Raw genomic sequence first — 20,429 nt, 5'->3', positions numbered from 1 at the left:
TTGTACATTTTATATTTCACCTTTATCGATAAATGTTCAGACTTAAACATACGGATATAGATAATAATATGTAGTATAAAATATTATATAATAAATAACTCATATAACACAAACTATGTTCGAATACTTAATAATTTTTTCATTAACTAATGATATCAATATTATATTGTAAAGTAGGTGTAAATTATTAATTATTATACGTATAACGTTGTCTATTAACGTCTACTCGTATTTACGAAACGAATTCGACACGTTAAAAATAATATATTGTTTGGTCATATTAAAATTTTTGGAGTAGGTTGATTGCACTATATAGTATGGATTTTGAATGGTTTAATTTAATGCGTATTTTGGAATGATGAATCCATGCCCAAGATATTTCGCTCTTAGTTGATTAATTTGGACAATATCATGTAAATGAGCATTAAGATTTTGGTGCATATTATATGGTGAATATTAAAGCAACACAGTGTTTCGGAGAAATTTTAGTTAATGTCATAAAATGTAATATTTCTTACTCGAAAAAAATAGTGGTCATCAAAATATCTAAATTAATTACATTTGTACAATCACATTTGGTGGTGAAAGAGCGAGCTAGAAATAACTGGTATCCTCAATTTGACCGCAGTACATAAAAATCTCGCATAATCATTGAACACAGTAGAATTTTACTGTCGGGGTCCAAAACCGTAAAGGTGAAATAAAAAACGCTATTCGGATAAAACGAACTGATTTATAACATTTACACTGACCAACTACAATCGGCATAGAGATCGACCTTTTTTTCTGAATAATATTATTTTGTATACACATACCTACTCTATTTTTCATTTAGAATTGTCAGTTTAAGCCTCGTTGTAGATAACAAGAAGTCACAGCCTATCGTGACGTTTTAAATTCATTTCAAAAGTATTATATATTATATTTTATATTAAACATACCTAATCTGTGTTAATAAATTCAATGTTTGTTTGTGATCACTACCAAATATGAGTGACTTACAATAGGTCGGAGGTCCCCAAAATTTTTTGTCTCGCAGCGCCCTTTTTTGAAATAAGAGGTTTACATGATGCAAATTAGTTATATTAAGATTTAGGTATATATTTATTTGTATTTATATATTAAATGAATGGAATGAATGATAAAATTCTACGACAGTGCGGTGCCCCTGTAAAGACACTACGGTGCACAGTTTGGGAACCGCTGAAATAGGTGATACCCAGATTGAAAATCGTGTATACTATTAACAACAACCATTATCAATGGATATTTCTATAGTTTTCACATATTGTTTAGGACAGGGTAACATCGGCGTTATTTAATTTGTCGCGGGCAACGTCGTACACGATCAACTGGTATTATTATTATAATATTATAATATCCATAACATTTAAAAGTGGTTTATAATAAAATAATTGAAAATATTAATCCATTATAACCATAACCTACCAGGTACTATTCCTTTACTGGCTTTACTGGTCTCTACGAATCGATCGACAAAAAAAAACGTGACATTCCGATATGTGTATTCTTTCGGTGGATTTTAAAACTAAATATTCATCATCATTGAACACCCAAGTGTAAAACGAGTGGTATAATATCATGGCCTACGTCTTGTGCTCCACGTAAATCAGTGCATCCTCATTAGATCAAAATATATACCTTACATAATATGCGTTAGTATACGTAGGTAGTTTATGTTTGCTTAAATACAACAAAATTGAATACATTATCCATATATGCAGCACCATGTTGGTAAACAATTTCAAGTGTACCTACAATATATTCAATATCACAAAAATGTCAAAATGTTGTTTTCGATTACGTTGTGATTTTTTTATTCTTGAATTAATATTAAATTACGTGCGTAATGCAGGAGTGATGAGGATAAAATTCGTTGTACCGTAACTTATACGTATAATAATTAGGTATGCATTATAATATATGAGAGATATGTCGTATTTTACGAAAACAAAATATTATGCTGTACCTACAACTTAATCCAACGATGCAAATTTCAAGGGAACTTTTCAAGCGCTTAAATATATTACGTTGTATAACGATAATATAATATACCTTCACCTTACGCACAGACCGTGTTCCGCGATATACGGTGGACTCGCAGGTCACAGAGTATCTCGGGGTGTGGCGAGGACTGGAATAATATCGTGCAATATGGAAATGCCATTAACTTTCCCCGACCCGACCTCCATAAAAAGTCTCCATACCGCGGGACTTCCTGCGGTTTGTGCAGCATAAAACGACATGTGCGCCACGTATATTTTGCAAAAATAAGTACTGAAATTTGGCTTGCAAAGAAGTAGCCGAACGTCGGTCGTTTAAAAACAAAAAAACATAATATCACAATACCTACCTATCTACCTACTTACTTATATTATTATATTTAATATTATATATATCCATTGTGCTTTTTGTAAATATTTTGCTTACAGATTGTACAAATTAAATAAATATGACAAAAAAAAAAAATATATATATATTATGTATTTAATAAGGCGCTGCAGCCCGATCGAGCACAGCTTACCATTTCCATAGCCTCATTACAGAGTACAGATGCAATCGAACAATAGAAAATAAATAAATAAATACCATAATACTACTAGATTTCGAGCATAAAAAAAAGTGTAACGTTGCCGTATTTTTTTTTATTCATCAAAGTAAACCATTATAAGTTTAAAAGAATGCTTTTGATAGAAAAAAACTTATTTTCGTGCGCATTTCAATATTTCCCAATACAGTGTCAGTAACGTTGACTATACATAACAACTATGCATACAATGTGTAATGACTGAAGTTATTATGGAGACGGAGAAAATCCGATTTGACATTGGACAGGGTACTATAGTTAATATAAAAATCAAAACAAAAATACAATTTAATTTGTTGGTAAATTGTAGTGATAACAATTGGTAATTACTTAGTAATAATCACGTGAAAATACATGACAGGACCAGATCGCAGACGAATCGCCAAAACAAATTACAACGATGCATGATATGAGAAAATTGTTTTTACAGTACTCTCACTTAGGACTTTAAAAATAATAAATTTATTTTTGCTCAATCGGGTTACCGCCGCCACATAATAATAATAATATATGCAATATAATTTATGTAACATTTCAAAATATACGATGTGTATGTGTGTGTGTGTGTGTGTGTGTGTGTGTGCGTGCGTGGGTGTGTTTATGGATATGCGTGCGTATGTGCATTTATTTTAGATCAGTCAACCCCACAGGACACCCGATCACCCTTCGCCGCCGAGGACGCCCAACAAATCTCCAGACCGAAATCCATCGTTCGGCAGCCCACCCGCGAGGTCCAACACCGATTCTGTATGTAAGTACCTACGTCGTAATATTGTAATCATGTGCATCAACAGATCGTTCGAGAACTGTTGCACTTACTACTTTGTGGTTATTTGCGTTGATTTTTTATTTGATTTTTTTTTTTGATTTTTTTTTTGATTTTTGACTGTCCTGTTTCTATGTATCTCTATCTATCTTTTGTGTCTATTGCGTTTAACTACCGTTTGTGTTCATCCTTCGCATGGTTTGCTGCTATAGTGTCGTCACGCGTTGAAAAGGACCAATTCCAAAGACCGAAACGACCACACACTATCGATATCATTACCGAAGGTATATAACAACGATGCTAGTAATAATAAAAACCCTACCTATATCAAATTACCCATAACTTGATATCATTAAAAAATAAACTCTAGAAGTGTAGTGTACCTAATATTTAGTTATAGCTTTCTAAAAAGTACCCGCATAATTTTGTTTTAATCATTTTTCCGTAAATGTATTTATCATTGATTTAATATAATTTTGGTTGTTTTTATGTCTGAATAAATACATAAAAAACAAATTTTTTGCTTTATTGCAGTGGAACTTCAGTAGATAACAATTATAATAAATATATATTTTTGGCTCTCACATAAATAATTTTGTGTAGAAAAAAGTTAAATACCAAATATATTTTGTTTGACAAATTTTACTAGTTTTAATGTTTTAAATAACATGTATAGTGTATACTATATGGAACTTTATAATAGTTATAAACTTTTTGATGAAAATATTTTAATTTATCAAATAACTTCAGTAATGTTTTAATTTTTAATTATTATTATTAGTCTGTAAGCGGTAGTTCATATTTTATTTTTTTTAACTACAGATACTTAATAATTGTTATTGAGATGTAAGGATTTGTAATATTATGGATGGAACGCATCATGTAAACTGTAAAATAATAATATGTAATTTATAAGTATTGCATTAAACACTAACTCTTTTTAGTTTGAATTTAAATTTGTGTGATTGAAAATAAATTAATTTACGAACACGAAATAACGAACTATACTTTGATAATCATATAATTTTGAGGAGTTAGAACTGGATGAAGTCACAGAAATTAATCACTTTGGAATTAAAGTGAAGTGATAATATATCATATTATTAAAATACGATTAATAACGTTTAAAACGGCGATTTTATAAGCTACACCTTTTCTATAGAAGATCGCGTATAAATGGATTGTGTCTTTCACTTGCTTGTTAAATTATGTACTATAAAGAAAATTGTAACTTTGCATTTTTAATTTTAAAATTTGAGATATGTATAAGAGCGATTTTTTCAACTAATATTACGCAACATGTGACAAATAAAAAAATAAATAATGTTATAGGCGATGAATAAAAAATATACATTTCCATTTGCGTTTATTACTATTTTATTTTATTACAGTTTTAATTTCAAAAAAATTTCAACTCTGTGACAATAATTTGTGCCGAGTGTTATTATGAAACCGTTATTCTTCCTAAATTTAATTATGTTTTATAAAAATAATATAATACACTGGAAGGATGATAAATCATGTAATATATTATTTATATCAGTGCCGAAAACTTTAAACGTTTGAACGTTTAAAATAACAATTATTAACAGTGTGTTGAATGCGATACCTAATATTTTAACAAAATATTTAAATGGTCCTCTACTGTTTCTATTACGTAATTCGATTTACAACAATACTGATTGTTATTGTATAAATATTAAATAGGTAGTGAATAATTTATATTAGGTACCTAAAATAAAATATTAAAACCTAATTATCAATTAAACACAATATTAATTAGAATAAAATACAAATAAGCTACTCACATCTATATATTTTTGAAAAAATTTGTACTAATACAAATATTTTCAAAGTTGTAACTCGAGAGTAATGTCTATTGTATGTTAGAAATATGGCATATTGACTAAGTGTGCAACTTTGGTATTTATTCGGATTATTTGTAAATTGTTTTACTTAAATTCAAGTTGCCTGTAAGTAAAGTAAAATAATAAAATAAATAAAAGGAAATCAAAAATATTAATACACTAATGTCTCTCCATCAATTATATATTTCGATTATTATTTGACTTATTAATTCTAACAGTTTATAGTTATTAGCATGGTATTACTGACTGATTTATTGATTTGTACATGATGCGATGAGTATTATTAATTAATCAATTATCCATATATTAATGTAATGTTAGTTTATACCATTGAGTTTATTGTAAGATTTATATGCAATATATCATACTCAATCTTTATACCTTAAGTAGATACATACAATCTACTTACCTACATATTTATAAATCATAATTAAAATATGATATTTGCTGCATAAAATTACTCAAATTAAGGGTAATAATGTGTACTTACATCAACATTTTTAAAATATATTTATTGAGCATAATATTGTTCTATATTAAAAATCAGAAAATATTAAGTCAGGGTATTATATTTACTTTATCTCTTCAAACCAGGTAAAATACCTAAAGTAATTGTATGTTCAATGAAAAGAATTTTGTATTGTAAGGTTCAATATAAGAGTGGAATGACCTATTAATAAATTAAAAAAATATCTACGTACCTAATTGACTTAAATTTTAATTTTAAGTCTTATTATGTGCATTTTAAATTTGTAATATTTTACATATCTCTTGTTACTCACTTTAAAATTAAAGCATTAATACAATTATATGAGGTTCTTCATAAGATATCCTTATCTTTGAATATGATAGAACACTAATTCAACATAATAATCAAGCTAACAATGCAAAATTAGTTCTTCTGAACTCAAATTTTCTACGTTTCGCATATGTTAATATGTTATATTTGAGAGGGGAAACTAAGTGCAGATGATATTATCCTCGTTTAGGTATTAAATATTGATATAATAATACCTTCAATAAACTCATAATATATTACTAAACAAATACATTACTACTCCAATATTTAATTATAATAAAATATTAAATACCAACTCTGCGTCAAATAAAATATAATAATATAACAGTGAATAAACGAGCAATTCAATATTTCAACATTTTCATCAAACTAAACTTAAATTAAATGGATCATAATATTAGCATTATGTTTATCGTATTATCTTATTCTTAATAAAATATATTGAAATACACTATATTATAACGTTGAAAGCTAATATCCACGTATATTACTTTAATTAAATAGCGATTTACATGAAGTAAATATAAATTTAAATTCTATGACTTGTATACCAATGAAAGTAGATTCAAATATTTGTACTCTTTTATTCACGCGCTAAAACGAATCGTATAATAAAAAATAATAAAGTCAGTTTAATAGATGTGTAAGTAGGTACCTATTAGCTTATCCGGGTATAGTTTTTTTTATTTTTTTTAATGCGTAGAATTTATTACTCTTTTTATTTTTAATGGTAAATTTAAGGTATCTTACTAACAATATATTTAGCAATTAAGCGCATGTTATACGTAAATATTAAACACGCATAGCTTTTGCCCGTAGCAAACGTTGTTTGCATTTGTCCATCAACGGCGCAGCTTTACTGCGAACGTAAGTGTATATTAACTAATGTAATTTTGTAGCCTACAGGAGCCATTTTACCGGCAAAAGTTTTCCGAACACGTCATCTGAAACCGATTTGCAGAAGTACAATACGTCAACGCTATGGGACCATTCTACGTCGTTGGGAAACCTGGCCACGGACAGCTTGAAATACAAAGTACGTGGAAATGATATGATCACAAGCTATTATTATTGTTCTTTTTGAAAGGTTAAAATAATAGTAATAATAACAATAATGCATTCAACAGCAGTAGCAGCCTCTGAAACGATCGAATCAATCAACTCTCGATTAAACGCCACCGCCGCGGTTTTGTCACTTTAATTTCCCAAAGACATTTATCTACCCACTTTAAATTTAATAATAATGATATACAAGAGGGCGTGTTATACCTACCTCCTATATTATTATTATTAATATTATTATTCTATGAACCTAACAATAGTGTAACTTATTATCAATACCGTTGTTACCGCGTGCGATACACATTTTGTTTTTCTCACAATGAACGAACATCGCGATTATAGCGACTATGCTGGCAATGTGAAAGTCGGACGAATTTTTATTTTTGATAAATATGTTTTACATCGTCGTATAGCTTATAACAAAGATATTTTACTTGGAATGGGTGTATACTGTATAATATAATACAAAACAGTAGTGGAAATATAGATCTGCTTTTAACGTAGCAGGTGTCATCCATAAATGATGACTGCTAGAATTTATTCAGCAGACGTAGATATTCCACTTAGAGTATTTTAAAGATAATATATTATAAAAAACAAAATACGTATTCGTAATGGCGGTTGACATCGAAGTTACTACTTATAAGCTTCCATAACTCCTCTAATAGGGAAAATATGAATTACGTTACATATATTTAAATCTGAAATTCCAAATCACTGAGTACAAACAAAACATATAGTTAACGCCCCAAAGGATGTCATATTTTTATAGAAAAGGTAACATGTTACCACGCTGAACACTGTTAAGAAATTAACCAGTTATGTTATACCTAACCTACCTACGAAAACACATATTGCACTGTATATAGTCAACACAATTTTATAAACCCATATTATGACACAGTTACTAGAATTTCTATTTCTTCTGACTATGTATAACTGTATTACCCAATGAATGTGCTATTTTACGTTTTAGTATTTAAGTTCTTGTTTTTGATGTATTTATAACAATGTCAGCACTATTGCACTATTGCACTAGAACTATGAATACTAATGTATCATCTAAATGATATCTGATTTTAACTCGAATCATAGCAATAAATATAAATTATGCGTATTATATATACACTCGAAGTGGGTATGAGTTGTAGGTTTATAATATTCTCAAAAGTCTGTACAATAACAATACACCATAAGATAATAAATCGTATAATGTATAGGTAATACATATTACACGGGAACGTTAAGTTTTTTTCGGGTTGACAGTTTTATCACTTCACATTGGCCTAAAACATTTTAAGAGTAAATAATAATATATTATAAAAACAGCTGGACGTCGTTGGGTAGTCATAATATTATATTATATCGCTTAAGTTTGCTGGATCGAAAAGTAATGGACGTGTTTGGTACGGTAAACATAATAATGAGTAGTGAGAAAACACAAAATAAAAATAAAAATACTCAAGTAAAGAAGAAGAACGTATGGATAGAAATATCTATATTGATGTCCAAGCCATGTTGAACGGTGGTGGAGAGGTGGTAGGGAGGAGGGCTGACGTTCTTTTCTCAAAACGAATAAACGTCGTCGTTAAAAAATCGCACTTCTACTTTTTTTTCCGACATTGTTAACGATTCATGACCGGCCTAATGAACGCGTTCCTCTGTTATTTGGTCCGTGGCCAAAATATCCACACACACACACACACACACACACACACATACGCACACGCAATAATGACGATGTGCCTTTCAATCACAATTTGTGTTCTGGTATTATTTTTCACATAATATATGGATTGTGGTATCGTCATTTTTCTTTTTCTTCTTCTTCTCCTTCATAGTCTTATTCTATACTCGTTCCTCCATTACGTTATTATGTTTAATTTTAGACATTATATTCGCCGCATATATATTATTTTCTCCGTAGGAACGATTTAATATTATGTACTAATAATATGTAACTTTATGTCTATATATATGCTATCGTATTATTAGATATATTCAAATGAATGAGTGTTGTGCTGCGCGTGTAGATCTGAGAATAATATATGACGTGGGTATTCGGCGTGGCACTAAAACAATGACATCGACTGACGTGCACATGGCGGGTGTTAAGAGGAGACATTTTTCGCTTCCCTTGTGCACCACCCCTACAGGGAAAGGTTTTCTTGACATATTGCGTTGACACCCTGATGGATATTTTCACCCCGGAAAATTCAAAACGAAATCAGTATAAAAGTGATCACCTTAAAATAAACTTATAAATTGAAGTTATTAGTATCTTATAGCAGTCAGATAACCGGAGCGATTCACCCGCGTCATTCCCTTTAAAATTGACTATATTTAACTTTTTAATTTTAAGTATATTTTGGACCATAATACTTTCGAATACTTAGTTTTATTAAGCCTTTCAAGAAGTCTGTTGCATCGATGCAAATTTCTTTTTTTTTCTCAAATGAAGACTAAGCTGATTTACTATAAATTCTGAAGCAGTGAAGCAGTTTGTACTTTTTAAAATGCCAATGTATAGTCTAACTAAAATTTGACATAGAAGTCTCTGAGTTAATAAAATGTATATATTTTTATTTTTTGTTTCTTATAAAGTGTTACTGACATACAGGGTCATTAAACTTATTGTAATAAAATAAATTAAGGATAATAGAACTCAAAAATAATTTTACAAAAATACTAAATCTAATGAGTAATTTTTATTTAGGTTGTACTTATTACAGTTAGGAAAATTTTACAAAATATAAAATGTTGAAAGTTAAGTTACTTACTATATAATTTTTAAGAATTAGCATAGTTTTTACTTCTAACAAATCTACAAAAAAAATAACAAACTTAAATCAATCAAAAACTTCTTGTTCGGATTTCGATTTTGAAACATTAACATTTTCAAAAAATTATCTGCTTTTTATTTTTAATTGCAAAAAAAAATTGCATTACAGGATATACGTGGGTAATTCTTAAAAATGGTTAAATAGGTCATTATAAGTATCTATGGGTATTTCAAATTTTTGAAAATTAATTCGTGAATTGAGTCACAAATCAAAAAATTACACTGTAATTAACAAAACAACATGATGCTCGATATTTCAGTGTTTCATGATTGGACAATATTTAACCTAAATGTGATTTAAGTTAAGAATAAAGCGTAGGGTGAATCAAATTTGAGAATAAAGCTGCTTGGAAATATTTCTAAGAGAAAATGTCTGTTTAAAGAAGAAAGAAATGTCCAACATACTGTCATCTGCAGTGTTATAGTAAATAACCTTTCCTCCACTACCGACAACCACGCGATCTTCAACGGGCGGGATCTTGAAATTTGAGCAACCGTCGACGATTAAGCGCCAAAAACATCTGTTGTAATTATGTCACTCTAAGCGCATACCGGATAACATTATCGTGGAATACCGTCACTAATTATTATAATCATAGGCGGATATGCACTTTTTTTGTTTAAGGAAAAATGTTATACATGTGATAATTTCACAAAATATACCACACTATAGCTCAAGAACTACAAAAACGATACAATTGATTTGCTGAACATAATTTTCGATATAATATTATCTTTAATTCAAACACAAATATAGTTTTATCTATTTCAATAATAGTTACTCTTCATAACCATTTTAATTACATGTTTACGGTAGCTATGTACATATTTTATATAATTTAAAAAAAAAAATTGTAGCATTAATTTAATATTTTTTATATATTAATATAAGTAAAAGTATAATATGTTAAAAAATAATAATGCGTTTAATGTTTTTAATAATGTAAGTGAAATTTCTTTCCTGGCCATCAAAAGTTAGGGCACAAAGGGGAAAACTCTTTATTCTTTCATTATAATATAGTCCCCCATAAATTTATAATATATAGATTATTCGTCTGCAATCTACCAATCCGTTGACAGACTTAGTTGAAACTTAAACACGAGCTCAAAACCATTTATATTGCTATGTTCCGGGGCAAGTCGTAAAATTAATAATAACCGTGTCCAATGTACGTCATAAAATTTCCATAATTATATTCATCCTCGACGTGGTATTATTATTTTTATTAATACTATATGCGATTATCGACAAACTCACATGAATTTAGACATGTGCAGGTTTGAGTGATTTGAGTAAAAAAATGATTTTCATTTAAAAACAAGAAATTTGTGTCGATACATGACACTTTTTAAATGGTATAAAATATCTGAATAATTGAATACATAATGATCTTTTAATACCTTCCTACCTACATGTTTAAAAATGTCAAAAATCCAAATTTGAATTTATTCAATATTGTCAAACAAGAAATTGTAGAGAGCATGATTGGTGAATAATCAGAATAACCCTGTACAGACGAGCCTTATAAAATTTTGCACGTGCTCGGCCTTTATTCAACACATTATTTATAATAATATAGTATCACAGTTTTCCCTAAATTTTCAATTTTCCATAATACGAGTACTTACATAATAATGAAAATAATATGCTTATATTATTTATGATCTGTACAAAGCCCGGTTTGATTTATATTCAACGTCAAACGCCACCGTACGATTTTGATTTTAAACGTAATTATGACCTGCCTATGTTTTGTTTTACATTCCGTTCTTGGTTCATTTTGCTCGCACTCGTCAATAAGTTTTATAATTTCGACGTTGATATAATTTTTTATGCATTTATAATAATTGTCACACGCGAATTTTGTTCGGAGTTCGGAGAACTCAAATCTGATGAGTTCGGTTGGGGGGGGGGATGAGTAATGGAACCATTTTTTGGTTAAACATTGAGTAACAATCAACGTGGTGTGTGCTGGGGCGTTATTTTAAAGCAAAAAAGACCAATCTTTCCACAAATCGGGCCTAATGCGTTAACATTTTTACAGAGGTGAACCAAAAACATTTTTAGATTTTATCATAATAACTTCCCAGAATTTCATAATTATGTAGATACTAGTATTAATTTTAGAACGGTTGTCTCAAAACTTATTATACACATTGTGTAACTGAAAATAAGATCGACGACTATATTATTATCATACTATAGGGTCTAAAAGTTAGGCTGTAAGTCGATAATTGTTTGAAAACACAACAATAAACTACTAAATCAATTAATTAATTAAATTAAAAATTAAATCAATTAAATTGTACCACGGTAAACATGGTACTATTATGAGGTTAACGTGTTAGTGCTTTTTTTTTGTAGTTTAAATGCTTAATCTTTAGTGCACAACGTGTACGTAGTACGTAATATAGTATTAATTACTGCTTGGAATTTTTAGCACACTCAGGATACACTTATAAACCATATAATAATTTTTTTCGCCTACCTATATTATATCGAAAACCACATAATATTGTATTATACTATTATTATCACACTAACCGTCAATGTATTTAGACACGCAGATATGATGATTTAATGACTTCATTGTTCAATATTGTTCTAGTATTCCATCCAAGACAATGGGTCAGCAAAATTTTTTCAAGGTGCTCTGCACACGCCAAACATGGGAGAAAAAGTTGCTCAGGTAAAAATTTAATTCAATAATAATAATATATGTTAATTGAATTATCGTTTATACAGTTATTATTATAATATGAAATGTTTAATCACGGTTTGAAAATGTCTGTGTACATTATCCGTCAAATCCTTACGAAAATGATTATATAATATAATTCTATAGTATAGTTGTTGCTTATAAGTTAAAAGATAGATACAAAATGTATGTTAATACAGTATTTAAAAAAATTTGGTGTAAAGTATTTATCTGTCAGTTATTACAACCAGTTAAAAATAATTATAAATAGTGACACCGCATTTATATAACTTTGTTACTATGCATATCAATATTTTATATAATAAGTCATAATTTCAACCGATTGAAGTTGGTTTGATATTACGAGTTGTTTTGGGATGTGTTAAACTCATTTAGACTAATTAGGAAAAAAAATATAACACATAAATTGGCTAATTTTGGGACATATATTTTTTTTTTTATTCTAGCTTGTAACAAAATTACTATTTAGTACATAGTAAAATATGGTTATACAATAGGTTCTTAAATTAAGGCGCATTCACAGCTACGTCGTGTGTCGTGCCGTGCGATGTGAAGAAGTGGGCATGGTAACTATGGTTACAATGTTAACCACCATATTGTTTTGAAATTACTAATTTGTTATCAGTAATCACAGTCATATCATTTTAGTCAATATTCAATAATAATAGTGATAGTAAATTAATAATCTATAACCACTCTTTAACCGCTTATACCAGAAACGACAAAAGTTGAGATGTATTCAATTCTAGGTATCCTCGGTTTAAACTTGGTTATACCAACTTACCAGAAGTTAAACGTCCAATCAGAATGCGATTTGACCAACACGACACGACACACGACGTAGCTGTGAATCCGGCTTTAGATTATACATATCAATTTGTTTTAAAAATGTAATTATTTTGTTGGTGTTGTCATAGGTAGGGCTGAAGACTTCAAAAAGATTGTCGGGCAATTTTAGATTTTTTCTGGTATCTATATGGATACGGCAGTGGATAAGGAGATGCTTGACTGTGAGAGGTTCTCCGCAGGTTAGAGGCACATTACAGGTTCTTCTCTGCGCATAACATGTCCATGGGACATCTTTGAGTGACCTATACGTAGTCTACTGATAACTACTTCATCTTTACGGTTTGATGAATGGGGTTTACGCCAGTATTCGGTAGTATTTTTTATTTCTCTTAATTTATTATTGGGCGTGTGCCGCAATTCAGATTCCCATAAATTGGTACAAAAGGTGTTGACATTTCTGTGGATGCCGATGAGTGATCAGTACGTGCGTATTTCGGTCAGAGGGTTGTTTACTGCTTCACGAGCAGTCTATTCGACAATGACTTGGTGTCCATATAAACCGTATGTTCTTGTTGGCTTTTTCAATGATGTTGCTTATTTTGATTGCTAGGATGCTTGAGTGTAAATTATATTTCAAATTGTTTAGAGTGCTGAGTGAATATGTACAAATGTTAATGATGGAATCGGGTAGTTGAATGGCTATGTGGGGACATATACATATTTATAATATAACTACGTTATCGTAAAATAGGTACACAATTTGATAAAAGAACTTTTTTAGAGTTCAGCAATACTGACAGTCTACGTTTTAACATTTTCCATGTTATAATCGAATTCGTAAGCAAAACAGTGCTAAAATATTTCTAACCATTAGATAATAACGGTACTCATAATTATATGACTTGGGAACATATATTATTATAGTCATTTTTAATTATTGAACAAATTATATATTATAATACATCAATGTATAATTTTGATTTCCGGTATAGTTTAAGCTCTGTGTGAGATTCATTTTTATAACTTATTGTTTGTTACATAAACTTAAAAAAAAACAATTATAAGCTGGTTTTGAAATTTACTAAATATCAAACTTAGTCGATTGGAATTTAGTTGATAAAATTAATAACTTAATGAAGTCTGCACTCAATCCAATCCAATCAGTAATACATCTAAAAAAGTCCATTACAAGAGTTCACTTGTCTTTTTTGACCACTAAAACTTGAAATAAACAAAGTTGACAATCTCAGTAACTTTTTTTCCATGCATTTAACCGATAGAAGTACCTATAGCTAGAATATTCTATTTCAATAACTGCAGATTGGTGACAATATTGAACCATAATTTTCTAATGTGCATATTAATGAAAAAATGAATCCAAATAAATAGAAAAAAAGCATTTGAAGACAAAATTCTGACATCATAATTATTATGTAAAGTGGAATCTTCAGGCTTTACTTCAATATTTTTTGAACTTCTAAAATTTTGAGTGAAAAAGTCTTTCATTTCAGTCAGTTACGTTTAAAAGTGAAACTCTGGCTTCTCCAAAAAGAAGAATCCATAAATTTATGATTATGTTAAGTAAAAATTTTTAATAATAGGGTAAAAATTCAAAAATTTAAATATCGGAAATGTAACTATACATTTTTGCAATTGCTTAAGTAATTATTGTACCGTTTTAAACACAATTATCAGGCTATAATAATTATAAATATTTTTTTACAATTGTATTGACTTATACTTTTTAGTGTACAAAACATAAAAATTATTATATCAAATTGAAAGTGTAATTATTAAAGCACGTATGGATGATATAATTTCAATATTTTATTATTATTCAGTCAAAAATTATACAATTATTCATATACAATGCATATACCATAATAACTTATATGTATACATATATTATTCACAATCAGACGGTGTATGATTTAATCAATAATCAGAAAGCGTACTAATAAAATATGTAATGTGTTGTTATCGTAGTTTTTTGATAATCATTAAAAAATTAATAATAATATAAAAGTTTATTGTAAAGAATTTCTAAATTGTATACAGAGGCGTCACCTGTCCACCAGATGCACAATTAACGATCAGTATAAATTTTACTAAGTGTAGAAAGATTAAAGTTGTCGAAAATTCAACGTCACAAAAATCGAAATAAATTTAATTACACTTTTGTACTTTTTCTTTTAAAAGCGTATAAATATATGTGTATTATTATTTTTTTTTGTTTCAATGAACTACTGCTGACAAAAGAAAAGAAAAAAAAACGCACGTTAGTTTTCAAAGTGTTAACAATGTTAATCTATTTTGATATTTTTTCCTTTCCTTATTTTCTGTAAACGTAATTATGTATTAAGAAAGAAAAAAACAGTTGCTTGGAATTTTTAACGCTTTGGAGAAAATTGATAATTTATTACAACCAAATTTAATAAAATAGATGTACAATTTAATTATGCGTTCTTGATGTTTATATTAATTATAGATGCTGTGTATAATAATTTATTAAGTCGGGATTTTAATATTAATTCAGAATACTTCGGTTCAGAGACAATTTAATATATTGTTATTATTTTTTAATCTCACTCAAATGTTATTTACCTATTTACGCTGATAATTAATGGACAATAACTGTCAACATTATAATTCATTTTCATTTAAATAAACGGATTGATTTCTCATAGTAGATGTTTTTAGATAATATTATTTACTAATATATTATTTATTCTTTTTATAAAATTGATATTTGAAATCATTCAATCCTCCTGGGGTTAGTACTAAAAAACATTGAAATTGAAATCATTTTTTATTTTGTTACTATTAAATATTTAAACCCGATAAAAAGTAATGAAATTGATAGAACTGTGAATACTTTTTTTTAAATTCAATATCAGTGTTTTATTTTAAAAATCAACAGAAATAATTAAAGCAGCTTATTATTTAAAAAAAAATAATATGTTAACATACTGACTTAAGCTTTTACCATGTGTTCGAAAATCATAACAAAAAAAACAGTGAACGTATTAATTTTATGTGTTGCATCAAATGGAAACATTCATTTAGTTGATTAGTGTTTATTTAAATATTTAATGTTTGAATAAAAATTATCATCGTTCGCTTTCGGTCCGACGGTGATATATATAGGCAATTTAGGTTCGCCCATGCATTCTACATACATTATTTTTGATACGCAACGTAATGATAATATTATTAAGTCACACTAAAAATATATTACTTCTACCCCACTAACGCATGTCACATACAATTATTTTAATATTTTACTGTTGCAGTGTATATTTTAATTTGCACTAGTTTTTATTAATCTAATAATTCAATATCGTCGCTTATCGTTAATTTGTTGAGATTTATCGAAAATTTATCGAGTCGTATTTTTGATACGGTTTATAATATCTAAGTTCGTACAAATTGAATCCGTTTACGCCTTATATTATCGAATTAAGAATTACTGTACGCTTACCGACAAATAAAAATAACTTAATTATAAATATAATATAATATTATTATGATATGTAGTCGATTCTCGGTGACTCGAAGTTCAAGGATGAAAAAAATGGAGATAATACAAATTTCAAAAACTAATAATTAAGTGTTATGGCGTTTGTAAAAGAAAATTTTGCATTTGAGATATCGAAATAACAAGGTTTGAAATATTTCCAACTGTTTACTATATTATTACGTATATGTATGGACATAGACAGTTCGAAATTAAGTGGGAATTAGAAGAGATGCGAAACTGAAAATTCAATTATGTTCACTTTTTGAAAAGCTTCGGATAAGATATTACGGCATATAGATATTTAGTCTGACCGTGACCTTTTTGTAAAGGTTCTAAAATTATACAGTTTGATCTCTTTAACATTGTCTTGGTCGATATTGGATATTGAACTTTCATTTTTTCCTTTACTAGTTTAACGGTATTTGTGGTACATATTGGGATCCACTCTGCGGCGTGCCTGTTATAGTAATTAATTTTCTTCACCATCACCGGACACAATAATTCGTTTTTCATACGTAGGGTTTCTCAATTATTAACATTGATATCATCGTCTTTAGATCGATAGTATCTTGTGGCAGTATAAAATACCACAGTTAATTTTTGATAACAGTATAAGTGGTAATGGTTTTATGCGTGAAATTACCTATACAGAGCTTATTCAAAGACTTTACTGTTAAGGTGTTTTGCATTATAATTTCAAATAAATTAAATGAACCAATAACGTTATTTTTCGTTAATTTCAAAAAGTTAAAATATACGAATAAAATAATATCGTTTAATGATAATAAATAACACTTTAATAATTGATTGAGTTGGGATTTGGAAAAATTGTTTTTCCAAATAACCACATTTTATCAAAGAAAATTAAAGATTTAGTACCCTGAAGAATATTCTTGCATTATATCTTGTAGATTTCACAGATTTTTGTGTTAGTACCGTTTAATTAATGCTTGTTAAACCCAAATGCACCTTAAGAAATTAATATCAAATATTTATTTATTAGTTATAACTCACTGCTCTAGGATTCAAACGTAATTAATAAATGCACGTTTCGTTATTGTACGGCAGTGATTACGTCAAGTAATAATTATTATTCTGAGTAGAAAATATATAAATATTTAACTTTTCAATGAATACAACGGTGCGCAATTTAATCAATGATTTAAATATGAGAGTATAAAAACGACGTATGGGACTTCGCGAGTGTGTGTCAAAATTGACATTGCAGGTACCTACCTATTGCGTATACACCATCCTAATAACTCCACTGTCTCGCATGAATAATAAATTACTATTTAAGTGTGTTTGGTTAATTCTATTACAATTATTTTTCATTACAAACATATTACGGTTATTTTATTTGTTTACAAAAATTGACGAAGAGTAATTGAGGTTTTTTTTTGGCCATACTCGAGAGAAAATTATTTTGTATTGAACGGAAATTGTATTCCATCCACTGAACACCATTTTCAATAGAATTATTATAATTAGCATACATTTTTAGTATTGTTGTTTATATGCAAATGCATTTTTATCCCACGAGAATTCAAACAAAACAAATCCCATTAATATACGAAGAAAAGTAACCAAGCCTATATCACACAATCAACATTGTTCTCCATTTTTTATACCCTAAAAGTAAATAATATTGTTATGATTTAAATGTTATTATAAATAAACAATTTGTTTTTTATCAAAATATAAACTGTTTTATGGGGTACTAAATAGGTATTAATACTATTTTTACCTTTTTTAGTCTATGTTTAATATTTATACACTAAAAAACATTAAATAATCATAAAACTATTTACTCATAATCAATTTTAAATGCTAACTGTGTAGATTGAATGGCATATTTGGCATTTTGTTACATTCATTTGAGATACAGAAGAAACTGATTTTAATTAAAAGTATAACTACCGGATGAAAACACTTTATTATTATTTCAATAAACAAAATTAGTTCATCGTCAAATACAAACACAAAGCATTTAAAAATGTAAAAGTTAATATACTTTTTTGTTACATAATTTTCATTTAAAAACTAATGAATAATGCATTTTAATACTTAAGAAAAGTATACATATTCTATTATTTGAAATATTTTCCCGAACATTTATAATATGATTTTATTGTTCTGTTTCAATTTTTTATATTAGATCATCATTTCACAGAAAGGATTCAAACTGTTTATTTTTATATGAAAACACTAAATTATATTTTTATTTAGATTTCTGCAAACAGATGCTGATTTAAAGGTATATAAATAACAAACAATTGGTTTACCAACTATAAATCACTTAAGTTGAGACGTGAAATTCAGAGTAGTAAAAAAGAAATCACTTTATTTTTATACACATTTTCACTTATTTTCTATCATAATATTACCGTCACTTTAAATTTTAGATGCCTTTATCTACCAACAATTTAGTAGTAGTAATATTTCAATATAGACTACTTATATATTGATTATTTTTTATAATTTATATGTTTAAAAAAAAATTAATTGTATTCGTAAAACCAATTTACATAAAAATTATAATTTGATGAATGCGTAAAAATGAAATGTAAAATATTTTAAACACCGTATAAAATTATTCTAAAATTAAAAAAAATTATTATTTTAACTTACTTGTCATTGCCTAATTTATCAGAAACATATTAATATATATAATTTATCACGTATCTCAATCAATAAATTTAAAAATACTTCTTTTCATAAACCAATTAACTTAAATATATTATCAATATTTTAAATATGAATTAATTTTTTTCTGCAGTTGCTAAATTAAACAAATCATTTAATAGTAATTTTAATTTTATTTTCGTAGATTTATACTTATTGATCTGTTGAATGGGCTAACGTTATTTTAAATAAGGCAGTATTTGCATACTTATTAACTATAAATATTCACCATTTATCATAGATGAAGATTAATTATTATTTCGTGTACATTGCCAATTGTTATGAAACTTGATTGATAAAATACACCTTTCACTCTGGAAAATGTTTAGTCGTAGATTCAACCAGTATCTACGGTTTTTAAAAAAGCTAAAAATAAAAGGTTTCATTTGAATGACGACAGTGGGCAACCCGTTGTGTGTGGGTACAGTTAAATGAACAGATTTTTTTTGTTAAACATAATTATTTTGTTAAGTAACAATTTACCGCACAGCATTATTAATTGTGTTCTAACAAAATTTACATACAATACGTTGTTAATGTGTATTACTATTCTAGTCGTATTTCAGCGTCGACATGTCTCGACCAGAGATGGCATGACTTACAGTCGATTACCTTATAATAATATTCAAAAATAATACCTCCGTATATTATATAATTATTATAAAACACGCATACAATGGTACTGCATCTCACCATCCTATTGTTTAGATTTCGCGAAAAGTACATAACAATATTATAATGTTATAAATTACGAGGTAGGTAATTGTAAG

The 20,429-nt window shown here is 28.0% G+C and overlaps 1 protein-coding gene across 6 annotated transcripts in view; it reads left to right on the top strand.

The window, feature by feature from the left end:
• Window positions 1-20,429, top strand: part of sei (potassium voltage-gated channel seizure) — a 136,106-nt gene that overhangs the window by 78,115 nt on the left and 37,562 nt on the right. For 5 of the 6 annotated variants that reach the window (XM_089228280.1, XM_089228282.1, XM_089228284.1 and 2 more), the window contains 4 exons: window positions 3,242-3,359; window positions 3,587-3,658; window positions 6,941-7,077; window positions 12,555-12,635. In XM_089228280.1, coding sequence (XP_089084406.1) covers window positions 3,242-3,359; window positions 3,587-3,658; window positions 6,941-7,077; window positions 12,555-12,635 — 408 coding nt within the window. The remainder of the gene's footprint in view (window positions 1-3,241; window positions 3,360-3,586; window positions 3,659-6,940; window positions 7,078-12,554; window positions 12,636-20,429) is intronic. The other variant, XM_089228283.1, reaches the window with a different exon arrangement.

This window comes from Diuraphis noxia, unplaced genomic scaffold, assembly GCF_037042655.1.
Source record: "Diuraphis noxia isolate RWA-SAM2 unplaced genomic scaffold, SU_Dnox_SAM2 contig0005, whole genome shotgun sequence".
Lineage (NCBI taxonomy): Eukaryota > Metazoa > Arthropoda > Insecta > Hemiptera > Aphididae > Diuraphis > Diuraphis noxia.
Note: the sequence above shows the minus strand (reverse complement) of the source record. Positions and strands in the feature narration are given on the sequence as shown.